This window comes from Clinocottus analis, unplaced genomic scaffold (genome assembly GCF_023055335.1).
Source record: "Clinocottus analis isolate CAN_PGR_092001 unplaced genomic scaffold, fCliAna1.0.p SCAF_40, whole genome shotgun sequence".
NCBI classification, from domain to species: Eukaryota; Metazoa; Chordata; class Actinopteri; order Perciformes; family Cottidae; genus Clinocottus; species Clinocottus analis.
The window spans coordinates 77,140-95,000 of NW_027176154.1; the positions used below are offsets into that span (position 1 = coordinate 77,140).

General features: G+C 39.1%; 3 protein-coding genes across 3 annotated transcripts in view; all 3 read left to right on the top strand.

Moving 5' to 3' along the window:
- Positions 1-513: 513 nt before the first annotated feature.
- On the top strand, positions 514-4,229 carry LOC137801409 (cytochrome P450 2K1-like). The gene is made up of 9 exons (XM_068598825.1): positions 514-714; positions 1,016-1,178; positions 1,291-1,440; positions 1,521-1,681; positions 1,778-1,957; positions 2,188-2,329; positions 2,646-2,827; positions 3,811-3,952; positions 4,042-4,229. Exons 1-9 carry the CDS (start codon positions 514-516, stop codon positions 4,227-4,229), a joined length of 1,509 nt encoding a protein of 502 aa, XP_068454926.1.
- Positions 4,230-6,955: 2,726 nt separating this feature from the next.
- Positions 6,956-12,743, top strand: LOC137801410 (cytochrome P450 2K1-like). The gene is made up of 9 exons (XM_068598826.1): positions 6,956-7,165; positions 7,272-7,434; positions 7,532-7,681; positions 7,765-7,925; positions 8,037-8,216; positions 9,097-9,238; positions 9,349-9,533; positions 12,325-12,466; positions 12,556-12,743. The coding sequence occupies exons 1-9, from the start codon at positions 6,959-6,961 to the stop codon at positions 12,741-12,743; spliced, it is 1,518 nt and encodes a 505-aa protein (XP_068454927.1). The 5' UTR covers positions 6,956-6,958.
- A 3,503-nt stretch (positions 12,744-16,246) lies between these two features.
- LOC137801412 (cytochrome P450 2K1-like) overlaps positions 16,247-17,861 on the top strand; it is a 5,045-nt gene continuing 3,430 nt past the window's right edge. Inside the window, exons 1-5 of the mRNA XM_068598828.1 lie at positions 16,247-16,456; positions 16,566-16,728; positions 16,906-17,055; positions 17,149-17,309; positions 17,420-17,599. Of these exons, the coding sequence (XP_068454929.1) occupies positions 16,250-16,456; positions 16,566-16,728; positions 16,906-17,055; positions 17,149-17,309; positions 17,420-17,599 (861 nt within the window). The 5' untranslated portion in view covers positions 16,247-16,249. The remainder of the gene's footprint in view (positions 16,457-16,565; positions 16,729-16,905; positions 17,056-17,148; positions 17,310-17,419; positions 17,600-17,861) is intronic.

Genomic DNA, 17,861 nt, shown 5'->3' on the forward strand with positions numbered 1-17,861 from the left:
CAAGTGCCTGTTAGTTCACAGAATGATTCTCCCCCTGCTCCTTCTCACAGAGTCCACCTTCCTCCCCTCATGCAGCAGGAATGGGTTGCATGTGTGGAAGATGTTTGTGTTAACCACGACCATCTTCTTAGGACTTTATGTGCCATCCAAGAAGTTATGCCCTTCCTGAACTGGAGAACCCCACTGCCAGTGGACGTTATTTTGCAAAACCATGTAGGGAAAGAGTGAGGGACAGAAAGACAAAACCTAAACAATAAGATAAATTATGTTATTGTCCCATTTCGATTGTGCCGATCCGATTCGGTCAAGATGAGCTGTTTCTGCTTTTAGAGGTCAGCAATAGAAGGGCACTAATTTCTACCACACCTACCAACAATTTGTGGGTGTTTTTGACAGTTGGTCCCTCCCCTTGCGGGTGGGACTTAGTCTTAAAACTCTTTAGGCAGTCAGTAACAAAGCTAAAGGTTCTGGAAGGAGCCATATTCTGTCAGCGCAGGACACTTGTTCTTTGTCATGGAGGTATTAGATCTGGTTCTCCAGTTTTCCAGCTCTGTCTCTCTGTGGGGGGCTCTGGTGGTCCTGCTCCTTGTCTACCTTGTCTCTTCCTTCAGCTCCCAGGAGGACAGGAAGGAACCTCCGGGACCAAAACCACTTCCCTTCCTGGGGAACTTGTTGCTGCTTGACCTCAAGAGACCCTACAACACTTTAGTGGAGGTGAGCAAATGAATTACCAGAATTAAGTACTTTTCCAAAAGACTTGAGGTTAAGATTGTGAAGTCATAGCCAATGATTGATGGACAAATAAGCAGTGTAAATGTATCTTTCCAAGCAATACCTATGAAGAATTTGATAATTCCTTTGTGAAATATGTTTAATTATACAGGGTCTCCAACGTTTTCTTTCAGGGAGATTTGATGTGCTTGCTCTCCAGGCAATGACTATATGACATTGTTGACCTTCTGATTTGTTGGTTTTATTCTTATTTTTTATTTATTTTAAATGCCCCTGTTCTTAGCTTTCCAAGAAATATGGATCAGTGTTCACCGTCTATATGGGCCCCAGCAAAGTGGTGGTCCTTGCTGGATACAAGACGGTGAAGGAGGCACTTGTCAATCATGCTGATGAGTTTGGGGAAAAAGAGCCCCATCGTATACTACTCGAAACCCATCGCGGCAACGGTAAAGTTAGAAATAAGCTATCACGCCATCGTTTTCTTGACTTCCGGTGGGTGTTTTATTGTTTTTAGCCAAGGCCAGTTATTGTAACTAAAAAAAACATGTTTCATCTTAGGAATTCTTATGGCCAACGGTGAATCGTGGAAAGAGATGAGGCGCTTTGCCATAACTAACCTGAGAGACTTTGGGATGGGCAAGAAGGCTTGTGAGGACAAAATCATTGAGGAATGTGAACAACTTATTGAGGTGTTCAAGAAATTTAAAGGTAAGGTCTGCTATTTTTTTGGATGTTGAACAAAAAACTAAATCCGCTGTGATTTTCACTTCTTTCTTTCCTTGTTGCAGGAGAAGCTTTTGATACGGCACACCCTATAAACTATGCAGTCTCTAATATTATCTGCTCCATTGTTTATGGCAGCAGGTTTGAGTACAACGACCCACAGTTTACAACCATGGTTGATGGAATGAACAAAAGCATTCAACTTCTGGCCTCTCCATCTGTACAAGTACGTCATTTATTATTTTGTGAAGCTTTCAGCATGACAATTTGATATTATTACATTTAATTGTATATATTTTTTCCCTGTATATCCTTTTTTCAGATGTACAACATGTTCCCGTGGATCTGCGGTTGGATTTTTAACAGAAGAGAAATTCATAAGACCTTCCACTTCAATAAGAAACAGAACTCTGAGCTGTTCAGTCGTTTGAAAGAGACTCTCATTCCACAGATGTGCAGAGGTTTTGTGGACGCCTTTCTGGTCCGAAAGCAAAGGGTGGAGGTTTGAAAATACAGTAAATATATATACTAGTTGATTGATCTCATTGTCGTTGGATTTAAAACATTAAATCGAAATTTGAAAGAAATTTTGACCATGTCCTGCATATCTTTATTCATAATGAAAGGGCCCCATGTGATTGAAATCATTTTTGTAATCAACACATTTAAAATCTAAGATGCGGATGTTTTGGATGTTTCTGAACCACTGTGCTGATTCATCCATACTTGCAGGAATCTGGGAGTACCAACAGCCACTTCCATCATGAAAACCTCATGATTACGGTTCTGAATCTGTTCGCTGCCGGCACCGACACGACGGCCACGACGCTGAGATGGGGTCTCCTGTTTATGGCCAAGTATCCAAAGATACAGAGTGAGGACTTATATATGTGCATGGCTCAAATATTTTTAAAAAAATATCCAAGCTATGCGCTTTATCAACATAAAGGTAATCGTCAAGACAACAATCTACAGTCACCACAGTCCGGCATAGCGGAGCTTTGAGGTTAATGTCTATCAAAGACAACATTTAAGGGTAGTTCATGGTCGGAGTATTAAGAGTACATGTTTTCTTCACTGGAAGAATGCATGTCATTCTGGTGGGAGCGTAAATGTCTTTGACCAAAGCTTTGGTTTACAATGAAAGTTCCTCTAGTAATGTCGTTCTTCGCTGCCCTTTCACATCCCAGACCAGGTGCGGGAGGAGCTAATCAAGACGATAGGAAGTCGTCAGGTGCAGGTCGAGGACCGGAAGAACCTGCCCTTCACTGACGCCGTCATCCACGAGACACAGAGACTCGCCAGCATCGTCCCCACCTTATCGCATCGGACCAGCCGAGATGTCACCTTCCAGGGCCACTTCATAAAGAAGGTCAGACTGAACACGGGGCAGGAGGAACCTGTTCAGCCTTTATTAGGGTCCGAGCGACTGACATAGTGAGTCCGAAGAACCCTATTGAAACTGTTAGGTTTATTATTACGCCTCTGATTTTTACTTTTGTACATTGGACTGCTTTTTGGGGGACTTGTCATACTCCAAAACTCACCAAATTTGGCCCACTTGTCAGGCCTGGTAAAAAAAAGCCATCTGATGTAGACGTAAAAAAAAGTACCAAAAAATGGTTCTCTAGCGCCCCCTAAAAGTTGGACCGGCGACGCCCCTCACCAAGATTGTCCGATTGATTTGAAAAAATTCACACATGTCTAGCTCCACCTGCTCTACAAAAAAGCCTCTCAGACCCATAAAGTCCGCCTACCAAAATTTTCCGCCATTTTAATTTTGGCGAAAAACAAGTTTTTGCACTTTGATCCTAGAAGGCTTGGTCTGATTCATACCAAACTTTCTGTGCATCATGAATGGAGCTGTAGCTTCAAAATTACATTGAAAGATTTTGAATATCTCATTGCGTTGAGGAAAATCTGACCAATTACCTTTTAGGGGCGTGTCCTATTTTTAAATACTCATAACATTAAAAATGTAGGGACTAATGACTCCAAACGTTTTTCGTATATGCACATTGCATCCCTTAACTTGCAATAAATCAGTCGTGCAATTCCAACATCAGGGGGCGCTACAGTGATTCGGGCAATTTGGGATTTTTGGCGCATTTTTGTCATTTTTCGCTTTTTTTTGCCTTTCTTTTAAATGTACCTGCTCCTACAATTTTTATCCGATAAACTTCAATTCTGTTCAGGGATTATCTCAAGACCCTTGTAAGTAGGAATTGTGCTTTGTTTACAAAAATTACAAAAATTATACAAAACAGAACGTGACAATGTATTTCCAGGCTTTTTTTGCTGTTTGAAGATAATGCTATGACTTGCCATGGAACAATTATGAATTATTGTCCACAGGGGACCGTAGTGTATCCTCTCTTGACATCAGTCCTGCATGACGAGAGTGAGTGGGAGAAGCCACACAGCTTTCACCCCGCTCACTTCCTGGACAAAGACGGGAAATTCATCAAGCGAGATGCCTTCATGCCTTTTTCTGCAGGTTTGTGAGCCGAGGTGTAACTTGTTGTTAATTATTAAGTTCACATGCAGACGACTGGATCTTGTTTATTTGTTCTCTCTGTCTTACAGGGAGGAGGGTTTGTGTTGGAGAGAGCCTGGCCAGGATGGAGCTCTTCATCTTCTTTGCCAGCCTCCTACAGCACTTCCGTTTCACTCCTCCAGCCGGAGTTTCTGAGGATGAACTGGATCTGACTCCACGCATGGGCATCACACTTCAGCCGTCACCACACACACTGTGTGCGGTTTCCTGTATGTGAAGATGGACAAGACATGGATCAAAACTGACCCGTTAACATAAGGGATGCTAACAGAAAGCTAACACAAGAGGAAGGTTAAACTCCCTCTAGTACATATATTTGTGTTTAATAACCACATTTAAGGAATCAGTGAACAAACGTGCATGTACGTGTATGAATATAATAATGTAATGTACTTTTCTTAACAATTAAAAAATACAGTAAAACAAATGTAATATAGATAAATACATTGCACTGTATAAGGATACATGATTAGCTTTTCTCCTCAATATCCAAATCTGCCCAGAAAATCCTTTGTCGGTCAAGCTTTGTGCTGATGTTCTATTTTTTTATTGTTTATTTGATCTTCAATGTCACTCCAATAAACATCCACAATAAAGTAAAACATGCTGCAGCAATCCACGTGGCTCTCTAATCTCTCCAACTGATCCTCAGTTCTAAACAATACTCTTAAGATAACTGGAGTACAAGCTGTTGCTCCTAAAACTGCAGAATTGCAGGTGCAGCCTATCACAAAAACTACGTTGCACTCGACTACAAAACTGAACGAGTGTGCCGGAGGTCACAGGAGGACGGAGCCAGAAGAAAGATGACAATTCTGCTGCGTGACAAAACGTGCAGATGCAATGCTGGATTCTGTCAAAGTGCATGTGCGCTGCTATGCAGATGATATGTAACAATTCCTTTCAGTTGACAGTAGGGATGGGCATAATTAATCGACGATCGATTTATTGATCATTAAGAATTTCGCCGGGGACATTATTTTTCATCGATAAAACTAATGCATGTACTGTTATGTAGTGTGATGGTATGTTCACGCCCAAAGCGGTGCAAAGTCTTTGCGCGAGTAGATTACATGTAAAGTGAAAGCACGGACGCGAATAGTTGCAAAAATGGATGGTTGCCAATATTCGCTTTTTTGCCTTTTCGCCTTCTCGCCAGAGTTGAAATGTTTCAACTTTGGCAAAAAATTTGCGGACGCTGAGATGCCAAAGTGTGGAGAAGCTCCGCCCGACGTCACCGCCATCCTGCCGTAGCTGAATTCAACATGGCCTCTGGTCCGTCTGAATGAGCACTGGAAGCGGCTTCATCCAAACACTTGTCCTGGAGTCTGAGCTGTGTGCGACTACGGATAATATTATTAACCCAAACACGGGGCGCTTAATGTTCCCACGTTTGTGGCGTTTCCACAACAAGTATAACAGAAATAGTTGTTATTGTCCCATGGTCGATAGCGGAAATGAAAACTGTTTTACAGCAAAATAATAAATGCATGATTAATTCAGGTAGTTGCTAGTCGTTAGTTCAGTAATAATTACGTATCCTGTGTGACCTGATCTAAAGTGAAGACTATCTATTCTACAAATGCATAATAGTCAAGCTTAATAATCCAAAATAAAACATCCATAACTGTTTATGAATTGCATACTAATGAGTTACTAATGAGTCTTATTGTTGGAATAATGCTTTCTAAATGATAAATTAAGTAATTTCTCATGTTTTTCTAATGCTAAAAAGTGTGTAGTTATTATGAAGTGCTACCAACATCTGTTACAGCCTGGACAGCAGAGTTCATTTTTACAATTTCATAAAACTGTTCTAGAGAATGAAGCATTACAGATAATACAGGATGAAAGGTGAGCAAGAACCAGGTTAACACCTGATATAAAACTTGAATTATGATGAAATTTTGCCACGATGTTCAATAAGGTGAGCTATAATATTGATCCAGTATAGTTTATCATTTACAAGCGTTTACAATATCTAGTTAGTTAAATGGTACATCTGAGATGGGTCACTTTATGAAGGTCAGAGTCGAGGTGTTTGGCAGCACTTCGTTCCTGTCATATCTGTTTAATGTGTTTGCGGTGATGTTGAATTGTATTGCGTTTGATTTTTTGTTCCATAAATATTTTGTACTATATTTTGCTTACCATTTGATTATTTTTTGGTTTTGTTTTCATTGTGTAATTAACTGCACCTTCTTGTGTTGTGTTTCTTATGGGGCTTTCTTACCTGTTTTGGCCGCTGTTATGGTCACTTTGGGTAAAATTGTTTTGTTTTGTTCTTTGGACTCCTGTACAGCACTTTGTGACCTCTTGTCTGTGATGAGTGCAATATTAATATATGTTGCTTACTTATTTACTGATGTATTATCCCTTCGTCAATAGGTGCGGAGGTGAAAAATAATTTAAAATGCGTTATTGTGTTTAGGACACGTGTCGGATTACGAAAGTCTTTCTAAAACTGCCTATTAGTCCTGCTGATCATGTTGTTACTCAACTTCACCTTCTTCCTCTACATTGGGGTTTACAAAGTTTTGATGACCGATGTAAAGAGCCAGCATTAGTGATTCCCATAGGGTGTTTTTGGAGGTATGCTCCCATTTTACAAATTCATCAGGATTCATGACTTTTTTTTTCAAGCCTCTGTCCACAGCCAATTTATTGACCCCGAATCCAAGACCAACAGGCCTGATTACGTTCAGTCAAACATTAACGCTTTAACCTCTGTACTGACTTGGTCACGCAGCAACCCAAATATATGGCTTTTAAGATAACAAAAAAGTGATGATTGACTTTTTTGAAGAAAGGGAGGAAACATTTCTAGAACAGCCAACCCATAAGCTGGGCTGTTTCCCTCACTGGCAGCGACAAAAACTAAATACTTCCAGGACAAGAATCAGACTTTGTCAGAACACTGGCGAGGACACTTTTTCTTTGAACATCATGGAGGTATTAGATCTGGTTCTCCAGTCCTCCAGCTCTGTCTCCCTGGTGGGGGCTCTGGTACTCCTGCTCCTCGTCTACCTCATCTCTTCCTTCAGCTTCAGCTCCCAGAAGGACAGGAAGGGACCTCCAGGGCCAAAACCACTTCCCCTCCTGGGGAACTTGCTGCAGCTCGACCTCAAGATGCCCTACAAGACACTAGTGGAGGTGAGGCAGCTTGTTGTTTCTGCCTCTTGTCAGCTTTCTCATCTTCTGTCTCATGTGTGTGTTTCTTATATTATTTAATGTCATGACATTCTGCTGTTGTTCTTAGCTTTCCAAGAAATATGGATCAGTGTTCACCGTCTATATGGGACCCCAGAAAGTGGTGGTCCTTGCTGGATACAAGACGGTGAAGGAGGCACTTGTCAATCGTGCTGAAGAGTTTGGAGACAGACATGCACTGCAAAGTATGGATGACAGTTCTCATGGAAATGGTAAAGAAATACATTTCCCAAATACTTTCACGTCTACAGCCTTTGCCCACAATGTGCTGATTTGTTAACGTATTTTTGCTGAAACACTTTTTCTCAGGGGTTATATGGTCCAACGGGGACTCGTGGAAAGAGATGAGGCGCTTTGCTTTGACGAACTTGAGAGACTTTGGGATGGGCAAGAGGGCGAGCGAGGACAAAATCATTGAGGAATGTGAACAACTCATTGAAGTGTTTAAGAAACATAAAGGTGAATGTTGTTTTACAACCAACACCATGTCGAGTAACAATGTGTCAATCCTCATTGTACTGTTTTTTTTCCACTTGTTGCAGGAGAAGCTTTTGATTCAACCCAACCAATGAACTGTGCAGTCTCAAATATAATCTGCTCCATTATTTATGGAAGCAGGTTTGAATATGATGATCCAGAGTTTACGTCCCTGGTAGAGCGAACAAACAGAAACATTCAACTATTGGGCAGCCCGTCACTACAGGTGTCTTTTCATTTGTATTAAGACTGGTATTGTTCTGAATTTACTTGAATTATTAGAGCTAAGCTAAATTTAATGAATAAAAGGACATACTGTACATTTTTTTGTCAACAGTTGTATAACCTGTTTCCATGGTTTGGTAAATGGATGGCCAACAGGAAGGAATTGATTACTTTGACTGTCGCCAACAAGAAGCAGAATTTACGTCTGTTCAGTCGTTTGAAGGAGACCCTCGACCCACAGATGTGCAGAGGCTTTGTGGATTCTTTTCTAGTGCGAAAGCAAAATCTGGAGGTTGGAAAAATGCATCATCACCTATAAAAATTGCTATTATGCTAATTGCTAGTAAGATTTAGGTTTTTAAAGAAATGATGTTTTAAGAATTGATTTTTGACTGATACGTTTTCATGTGATGTCGTGTACAGTTTCAGATATGATGCTTAAAAAGGCATCTTATGTAAAAACAGACAGTACATACTAATAATAATAATAATAATAATAATAATAATAATAATAATAAAGCGCACAGGGAGCTATTAGGGATTAATTGTCTTGCTCAAGGACACTTCAACATGTGAACTATGGGGAAAGGAAAGATCAAGTCGGCAACCCTATAAAGACTCCATTTCTGTTTATGGTGGCTTTTAGGTTTTATAACCTCGTTTAGAATGGCTGAAGAATACGAGTTTTCTCTCAATATATCACTTACCCTCAGGGACGATGAGTTCCACAAATACATTTGTTATCAAGACGCTTTTCATAGAAAGCACACTGCTATTGCCAGATAAGTGATGACTTTGTCTGAATCATTGTCTGCTGTCAGTGTTGCATGAAAGCATGGGGGGATTAGTAAACTAGCTAAATTGTCTGCTAGTTAGCATGCTAATTCCACCATAATTTGATGCTACACTGTTGTTAAAGAACATAATTTCTACAGAGGGCCATTGTTTCATCTTGGGTCCGTTAGTGATATTTATGCACAGCTCTCTAATATTTTTAGCCTTGCGGCCATGACGGCTGAGGATGTTAGCAGAATGCTAAGCTAAACCATCAGTAACATTTTTTTCTCTGAAAAACAAAACAAAAAATGCATCAAAAATCCCTCATTAAATGTAACTTATCAATGTTTTAGATCAGATGTGTCTAAATAACTGCACTGATGAATTGCCTGCAGGAATCTGGGAATACCAACAGTCACTTCCACAATGAAAACCTTCTGATAACAGTTTTGAATCTCTTTGCCGCCGGCACTGACACAACAGCCACCACGCTGAGATGGGGACTTCTGTTCATGGCTAAGAATCCAAAAATACAAAGTAATAAAGTATGAGTAAATAAAGTAAATAAAGTTCCCCCCACTTTTTATATAAGAACAAACCAACACAAAATGAATCTTCATGAAAACAAAAACATTTCCATCTTCCAGACCGGGTGCGGGAGGAGCTGAGCAGGGTGATTGGAGGTCGTCAGTCGCAGGTGGAGGACAGGAAGAACCTGCCTTACACCGACGCCGTCATCCACGAGACACAGAGACTGGCCAACATCGTCCCCATGTCTCTTCCTCACAAAACCAGCCAAGACGTCAATTTCCAGGGTCACTTCATTGAGAAGGTCAGACTGAATGAAAGTATGGGTGTATTGGAGATATTCATTAAAAAGTCAACAAATCACATGACTGACGGAATTAATAATAAAAACCGAAGGTGGGTTTGGGTTACACCTTTTTTAATATTTTTTTTAATACTTGTATTCAAATGTATTAATCTAATTTGTTATGTAATGAGTAAACATCAGCGTTCAGATGCACAAATCTCAGTTCATGACTACTGTTCATGTTGAAACAAAGTTGTGACAAGGTTCAGGATCAAATGAAACAGTCATTAACAGGAAATGATGTAATAAAAAAGGAGAAAATCATCTCTCAAATGTAATTTCAGAAATGTATGATTTAAGAACTTCATAAATACGTCTTGATCAACTTTTTACAAAACCCGGTAATTGTCTCTCAATTTAGTATAACTTTATCTTCATCCTATCAATCTTTTGTTCAAACTTTATCTGGATTAAGTTTTTTTTTGCAATCAGTAACAATGACACATAATTTCTAGGTGTGGGGTGGGTGGAATTGATACAACATAGTATCGCGATAGTTGGCGTGGCGAAAGATTACAAAAAGCTCAGATTTATAAAGTGGTTTTCAAATGGTGGTAATTGTACCCATGCAGTTATGTGAAGGCACTCCAGGGGGTATATACAATTTAATTATATATATATATATATATATATATATATATATATATATATATATATATATATATATATATATATATATACACATACATATATATATAGATATATATATACATATATATATAGATATAGATATATAGATATCTATCTATATATATAGATAGATATATAGATATCTATCTATATATATACATATATATATAATGATCATTCATTCAAAAATTACTTTAAAAATAATTATTTAATATGTGTTGAATAAAATGTAAGTGTAAATTCATTCAAAAATTGTACAAATCAGACTCTGTGTATGACTGCGCTGTGTATTACATCCTTTTTTCAACCAAATAATAGTTTGCAATGGTTGGCTATACTATACTATAGCCAAATACTTGGCTAAAGAAAGTTTTAATCAGTGAAAAAAGGTTGGGAAGCACTGGCTTAGACTATAGACAAGGTTTCCATGTCTGTATTGTCCACAGGGGACCATAGCGTATCATTAACTGGGTTTACGTGTTGACTCTGGCGCCCAGACGTTCGCATCCCATCCTTGTCGCCAATTTGTGGTGTAAATGTATGTTTTCCTTATGAGAAATCAACAGTACTTTTATAAATCTTAGGTGGTAAAATACATTTTCTTTTTTATATTTTTTCCTATTTGTATTCAAATGTATTTCTTATCTGATTTGTTATGCAGTGATTAAACATCAGCGTTCAGATGCACAAATCTCTGAAAAACAAAGTCATGAGAAAGTTCAGGATCAAAATTAACAGTCATTAACAGGTGTTGATGTAATTTAAAAAAGGAGGAAATCATCTCTCAAAGTTAATTTCAGAAATGTATGTTTTAAGAACTTCATAAATACGCTAAGATTAACTTTTCACAAAAGGCGATGTCGCTTGCTTGCAACAATAATACCACAATTATGGGAATTTCGCAAGGAATTTTGATGGTGTGGTGACTTCTGCCATAAGACCTCGCAACGTTGCAATGTATAAATATACGCCGACATAAGATGTGTTATTGAGGTTATTGAGATATCATTTCTGTATTTGTGATGGACTTGAGGCCGACTGGATTTTGATTTTCAGCTAATGAACCGGTAAAATTCTTACTTTTGATCAGAAACCATAACTCCAAACGACAAAAAAACAGTAATCACAAAAGAGTCTTGTGACTCCAGAAATGTCCTATAAATGTTTTTGGATTGTATAAAAAAGAGTGTAAGTTCAGTTCAAAAAGTGCTCCTGTTTGATTTATGACACAAAATTGTGGTCCAATTTAACATGGAGTCCAATGGAGCAGTTGGTTGGACTTCATGTGGCTTTGAGGCTTAGTAACAAAAACGTACAAGTATGTTGGATTCCACACAACATGTGTACCACAATCACAATATTTCCTCCATTTTCATCCAGCAATTGTTTTTTAAGAGTGGAAATTGTGGGGCTAAAGACAAAATATGTTTGTTTTTTTGCTTCTGTTGCTGCCTCTCACTCCAGTTGGTTCTCCATTCTAGCGCTGAACATTCTGTGCCATCGCTATAAGTTGTATATTTCTATGTTTTTCTGATGTGTTTTGTTGTTTTGGCAATATTGTCGTTGCAACATTCAAGAAAGAGAAAGAGAGAGAGAGAGAGGTGAACATAGCAGACATGCTTCGTAGGTCCTGTCGTTAGATGCGATGCGTATTATATCAGCTAGACCCTCGTCCATTCGTGTCTGGCTACGACGAGTGGCGCAGAGTTAGCATCAGCTGTGTGCTTGGCCATCGAGTGGTATTTCAGACTGGATAGGTACGATGATTGCTAAGTTCACAATGACAAATGGCACACAGCACTTCGGTCTTGTCAAGGGAACCATCTAACAACTTTTTGAAAGTAAAGTTTCCATTCTTCAGCGTCTTCTCATTCATTTTGCCGTATCGCGCTCACCATTCATTCATTTCAAACCGTAACGTTAGCATAGCTTCCAAGCCCAAACGGTGTAGCTATTGTTTTGCTTCCGGTTGAGCTACATCTGGCGTTGAAAAATTAAAATGCATTAACACCGTTGATAAAATTGACGGCGTTAAAATTGGTTTGTGTTAATGCCATTAATAACGCGTTAATATGACAGCACTAAAAAAGAGGAATGTTTTTTTCTGTATTGTCCACAGGGTACCGTAGTGTATCCTCTCCTGACATCAGTTCTCTATGATGAGACTGAGTGGGAGCAGCCACACAGCTTTAATCCCGCTCACTTCCTGGACAAAGACGGGAAGTTTGTCAAGCGAGACGCCTTCATGCCTTTCTCTGCAGGTTTGTGTATTTTCAACATCTTTTCTTCATATTCACTTTTCTTTGTAGATGATGTGAACATTTCCATTCATTCTCTCTTTCTCGTGCAGGCCGCAGAGCTTGCCTCGGAGAGAGTCTGGCCAAGATGGAGCTCTTCATCTTCTTCACCACCCTCCTGCAGCAGTTTCGCTTCACTCCTCCTCCTGGAGTCTCAGAGGATGAACTGGATCTTAGTGAACGCGTGGGCTTCACCCGCAACCCCGCACCTCATACACTGTGTGCTGTTCCCTGTGTGTGAGCAGCTGTCTGCTTGGCCCACCATGACTTCAACTGAGTTACAGTCAAGATAATAAATGCAATATCAATTATGTAATAAGCACATTTTGTACTCCCTCATCATAGATGTGTTTTATATGCACATCAGACAAAGTACATGGCTTTTCTCGACATCTATTCTGCCATTTATAATGTTAATAATTTGTCAACAGATTGACATCGAAGATTTATATTCAACAATCAAGCTACAATTCAACTAAACAGAATCAACAGTACTAAAATACAAGTAATGTAATCAAGAAAATGTATGTTGATTTGTTGCTTACTGCAGAGAACCATCATTCTTCAACTATGACCAAAATGGCTTTTAAGTAACTTGAGATGCAAATAGAAATGTAAAGTTTTGATGTACGCAATAAACAAGACCTCGAGATATCCCAACCTTTGTGTGAGGTTTTCCAACAGAGTGCCAGAACATTTAACTTCAAAATCAAAGCTGCGCATTTTTAATTTTATCGACCACAAATCAAGTGTATATGACTGAATAGACTAATGTTCAGTCAGATGGATTGAGCTGAAGTCCATATTTCAGATACTTCATTAAGAACTAACTACATTTTTGTTCTCAAACAATGCAACAATAGCTCTTTTTTACAAGCCATAAAAGTTGCTCAAGCTAATTCTACCTTAAGACCACTGAATGGCACTGTACCTTTTAGTGTATAGCCTATATAAACTCTCTATAAACTATTTACAGCGTGCCACAGCACGTTACATTATTTATACATTATTATTAATAACTTCTAAACTCTTACTTTGTTCTTTATGTTATTGACATAAATAATCCAATTATGGTCACCCCCACCCTCCCACCTGCATATGTAAATACTAAGTTACAGTATTTATTTGGCCTATTTACATTTCATTAATGGTAAGTCACATATCTTAAATCTTATTACACAATAAACATTCACGGAGCCAAACAAAAATAACGTTCCAATGTGGCGCCATTTTCCCGCGCGCAGCACACCGGACAATCAAAGCTAGACAAACCCACTCGTATACGCATTTACAGACATTCATCTCCTACAGACATTCATCTCCTTGCTCACAATGTAATGGTCATTAGATAACAAAGGAACTGCTCGTTCTTTCAAACAGAAACCTACTGATTCCCCAGTCTCATTGTTATCTGGAGACATGCTGAGTTTGTGTGTAATATAAAACAGAGACAGTTTAATGAGAAGTCTGAATAATAAAACAGTAACTGATTAAGCTGTAATACATTTTTCTTCCAACATTAACACTTTAACCTCTATACAGAGTTGGTCACTCGGTAACACAAACAAAAAGTCACTGATAACGACAGTGGGGGGAGATAACTTTTCTATAAAGGTTAAATAAATAAAAAATAAAAATAACAGCCCACCTTAGGCTGGGTTGTTTCCCTCACTGCCACCGACGAAAACTCAATATTTTTAGGACAAGAATTGAATTTTGTCAGAAGACTGGCGAGGACACTTTCACTTTGAAAGTCATGGGGATAGTTTTGCACTCATGGTTGAATGCACTTATTTTTAAGTGGCTTTTGATAAAAGTGACAGCTAAATGTAATGTAATGTATGAGTGATAATACATCAGTAAATAAGTAAGTAACTTATATATATATATATATATATATATATATATATATATATATATATATGTATGTATATATATATGTATGTATATATATACATATATATATATACATATATATATATATATGTATATATACATATATATATATATATATGCATATATATATATATATATATATATATATATATATATATATATATATATAAGTTACTTACTTATTTACTGATGTATTATCTCTCAGCCAATCGGTGCACAGGTGAAAAGAAATTCAAAAATACATCAATGCGTTGAGGACACGTGTACACAGCCGTGAGATTTTTGGGGGTTTGGAAAAGGATGAGTATGCAGGCAAAGTGAGGAAACATAAACTCCAGGGAGAGAAAATCCCATCAAACACTTCCAGAGTGAGCAGATTATATAGTCAATAAGGTGTAACCTTCATGTTACCACTTCCACTTTCTATCAGCTGTAAGCAACAAAAAAGCCTATTAGTCCTGCTGATCATGTTGTTACTCAACTTCACCTTCCTCTACATTGGGGTTTACAAAGTTTTGATGACCGATGTAAAGAGCCAGCATTAGTGATTCCCATAGGATGTTTTTGGGGGTATGCTCCCATTTTACAAATTCATCAGAATTAATGACTTCTATTTTTTTTCAAGCCTCCATCCACAGCCAATTTATTGACCCCAAATCCAAGACCAACAGGCCTGATCACGTCCAGTCAAACATTAACGTTTTAACCTCTGTACTGACTTGGTCACACAGCAACCCAAATATATGGCTTTTAAGAACAACAAACAAAAAGTGATGATCGATTTTTTTGAAGGGAGGAAGGGAACATTCCTATAACAGCCCACACTTAGGCTGGGCTGTTTCCCTCACTGGCAGCGACAAAAACTAAATACTTTCAGGACAAGAATCAGACTTTGTCAGAACACTGGCGAGGACACTTTTTCTTTGAACATCCATTTTCCGCCGCTTATCCGGGGTCGGGTCGCGGTGGCAGCACATCCAGCAGACCGACCCAGGCTTCCCTCTCACCCGCAACATTTTCCAACTCATTCTGGGGGATCCCGAGGCGTTCCCAGGCCAGCCGGGAGATATAATCCCTCCAGCGTGTCCTAGGTCTTCCCTGGGGCCTCTTCCCAGTTGGACGTGCCTGGAGGCATCCGGATTAGATGCTGAACCACCTCAGCTGACTCCTTTCGATAAAAAGGAGTAGCGGCTCGACTCCAAGCTCCCTCCTGATGTCCGAGCTCCTTACCCTATCTCTAAGGCGAGCCTGGCCACCCTACGGAGGAAGCTCATTTCGGCCGCTTGTATCCGCGAACTCGTTCTTTCATAGGACAAGAATCAATAAGAGTCAATAAGGTGTAACCTTCATGTTACCACTTTCACTTTTTGTCAGCTGTAAGCAACAAAAAGCACAATGTCAGATTACAAAAGTCTTTCTTAAACTGCCTATTAGTCCTGCTGATCATGTTGTTTCTTAAATTCGGCTAAAGAGCCAACATTAGTGATTCCCATAGGATGTTTTTGGGGGTATGCTCCCATTTTACAAATTTATCAGAATTTTTTTTTCCAGCCTTCATCCACAGCCAACTAGTCGAGCCCGAATCAGGCCAGATCACGTCCAGTCAAACATTAACGCTTTAACCTCTCCAGAGACTTGGTCATTCAGCAACCCAAATATATGGCTTTAAAGATAAGATGTCAAGAAACAAAAAGTTTATGATAATGACAGTGGAGGGAGGGAACTTTTCTCAAACAGCCAACCCTTAGGCTGGGCTGTTTCCCTCACTGGCAGCAACGCAAACTAAATAATTCCAGGACAATAATCAGACTTTGTCAGAACACTGGCGAGGACACTTTTTCTTTGAACATCATGGAGGTATTAGATCTGGTTCTCCAGTCCTCCAGCTCGGTCTCCCTGGTGGGGGCTCTGGTACTCCTGCTCCTCGTCTACCTCGTCTCTTCCTCCAGCTTCAGCTCCCAGAAGGACAGGAAGGGACCTCCAGGGCCAAAACCACTTCCCCTCCTGGGGAACCTGCTGCAGCTCGACCTCAAGATGACCTATAACACACTAGTGGAGGTGAAGCAGCTTGTTGTTTCTGCCTCTTGTCAGCTTTCTCATCTTCTGTCTCATGTGTGTGTATCTTTTATTATTCAATGTCATGACATTCTGCTGCTGTTGTTCTTAGCTTTCCAAGAAATATGGATCAGTGTTCACCGTCTATATGGGACCCCAGAAAGTGGTGGTCCTTGCTGGATACAAGACGGTGAAGGAGGCACTTGTCAATCATGCTGATGAGTTTGGAGACAGGCATGCAATGCAAAGTATGGATGACAGTTTTCATGGAAATGGTAAAGAAATACATTTCCCAAATACTTTCACGTTTACAGCCTTTGCCCATAATGTTCTGATTTGTTAACGTATTTTGCTGAACATAGTAAGAAAAGAACAAAATGAAAAGATCTCTTTCTTACAAGTGTCTTATTCCGTGAAACATTCCCACATTGTCCTGAAACGCTTCATCTCAGGGATTACTTGGGCCAACGGGGACTCGTGGAAAGAGATGAGGCGCTTTGCTATGACGAACCTGAGAGACTTTGGGATGGGCAAGAGGGCGAGCGAGGACAAAATCATTGAGGAATGTGAACAACTGATTAAAGTATTTAAGAAACATAAAGGTGAATGTTGTTTTACAACCAACACCATGTCGAGTAACAATGTGTCAATCCTCGTGATATTACATGATATTTTTCCCGTATCTCTTGTTGCAGAAGAACCTTTTAATTTAACCCAACCAATTAACTGTGCAGTCTCGAATATAATCTGCTCCATTATTTATGGAAGCAGATTTGAATATGATGATCCAGAGTTTACGACCCTGGTAGAGCGAACAAAGAGAAACCTTCACCTCGTGGGCAGCCCGTCACTACAGGTGTCATTTCATTTGTATGAAGACTGGTATTGTTCTGAATTTACTTGATTAATTAGAGCCAAACTAAATAAAGAAAATAATAGGACATACTGTACATTTCTTTTCAACAGTTGTATAACCTGTTTCCATGGTTTGGTAAATGGATCGCCAACAGGAAGGAATTGTATACTTTGACTGTCGCCAACGAGAACCAGCACTTACGTCTGTTCAGTCGTTTGAAGGAGACCCTCGACCCACAGATGTGCAGAGGCTTTGTGGATGCTTTTCTAGTGCGAAAGCAGAATCTGGAGGTTGGAAAAATGCATCATCACCTATAAAAATGTTTATTATGCTAATTGCTAGTAAGATTTAGGTTTATTAAAAAAGAATGTTTTAAGGTATCGATTTGACCTATACGTTTTCATGTGATGTCGTGTACAGTTTCAGACATGATGAATAAAAAAGGGCATCTTATATAAAAACAGACAGTACATAATAATAATAATAATAATAATAATAATAATAATAATAATAATATTAATTGATCTTTTATGGAAATTTATTCTCTGTATT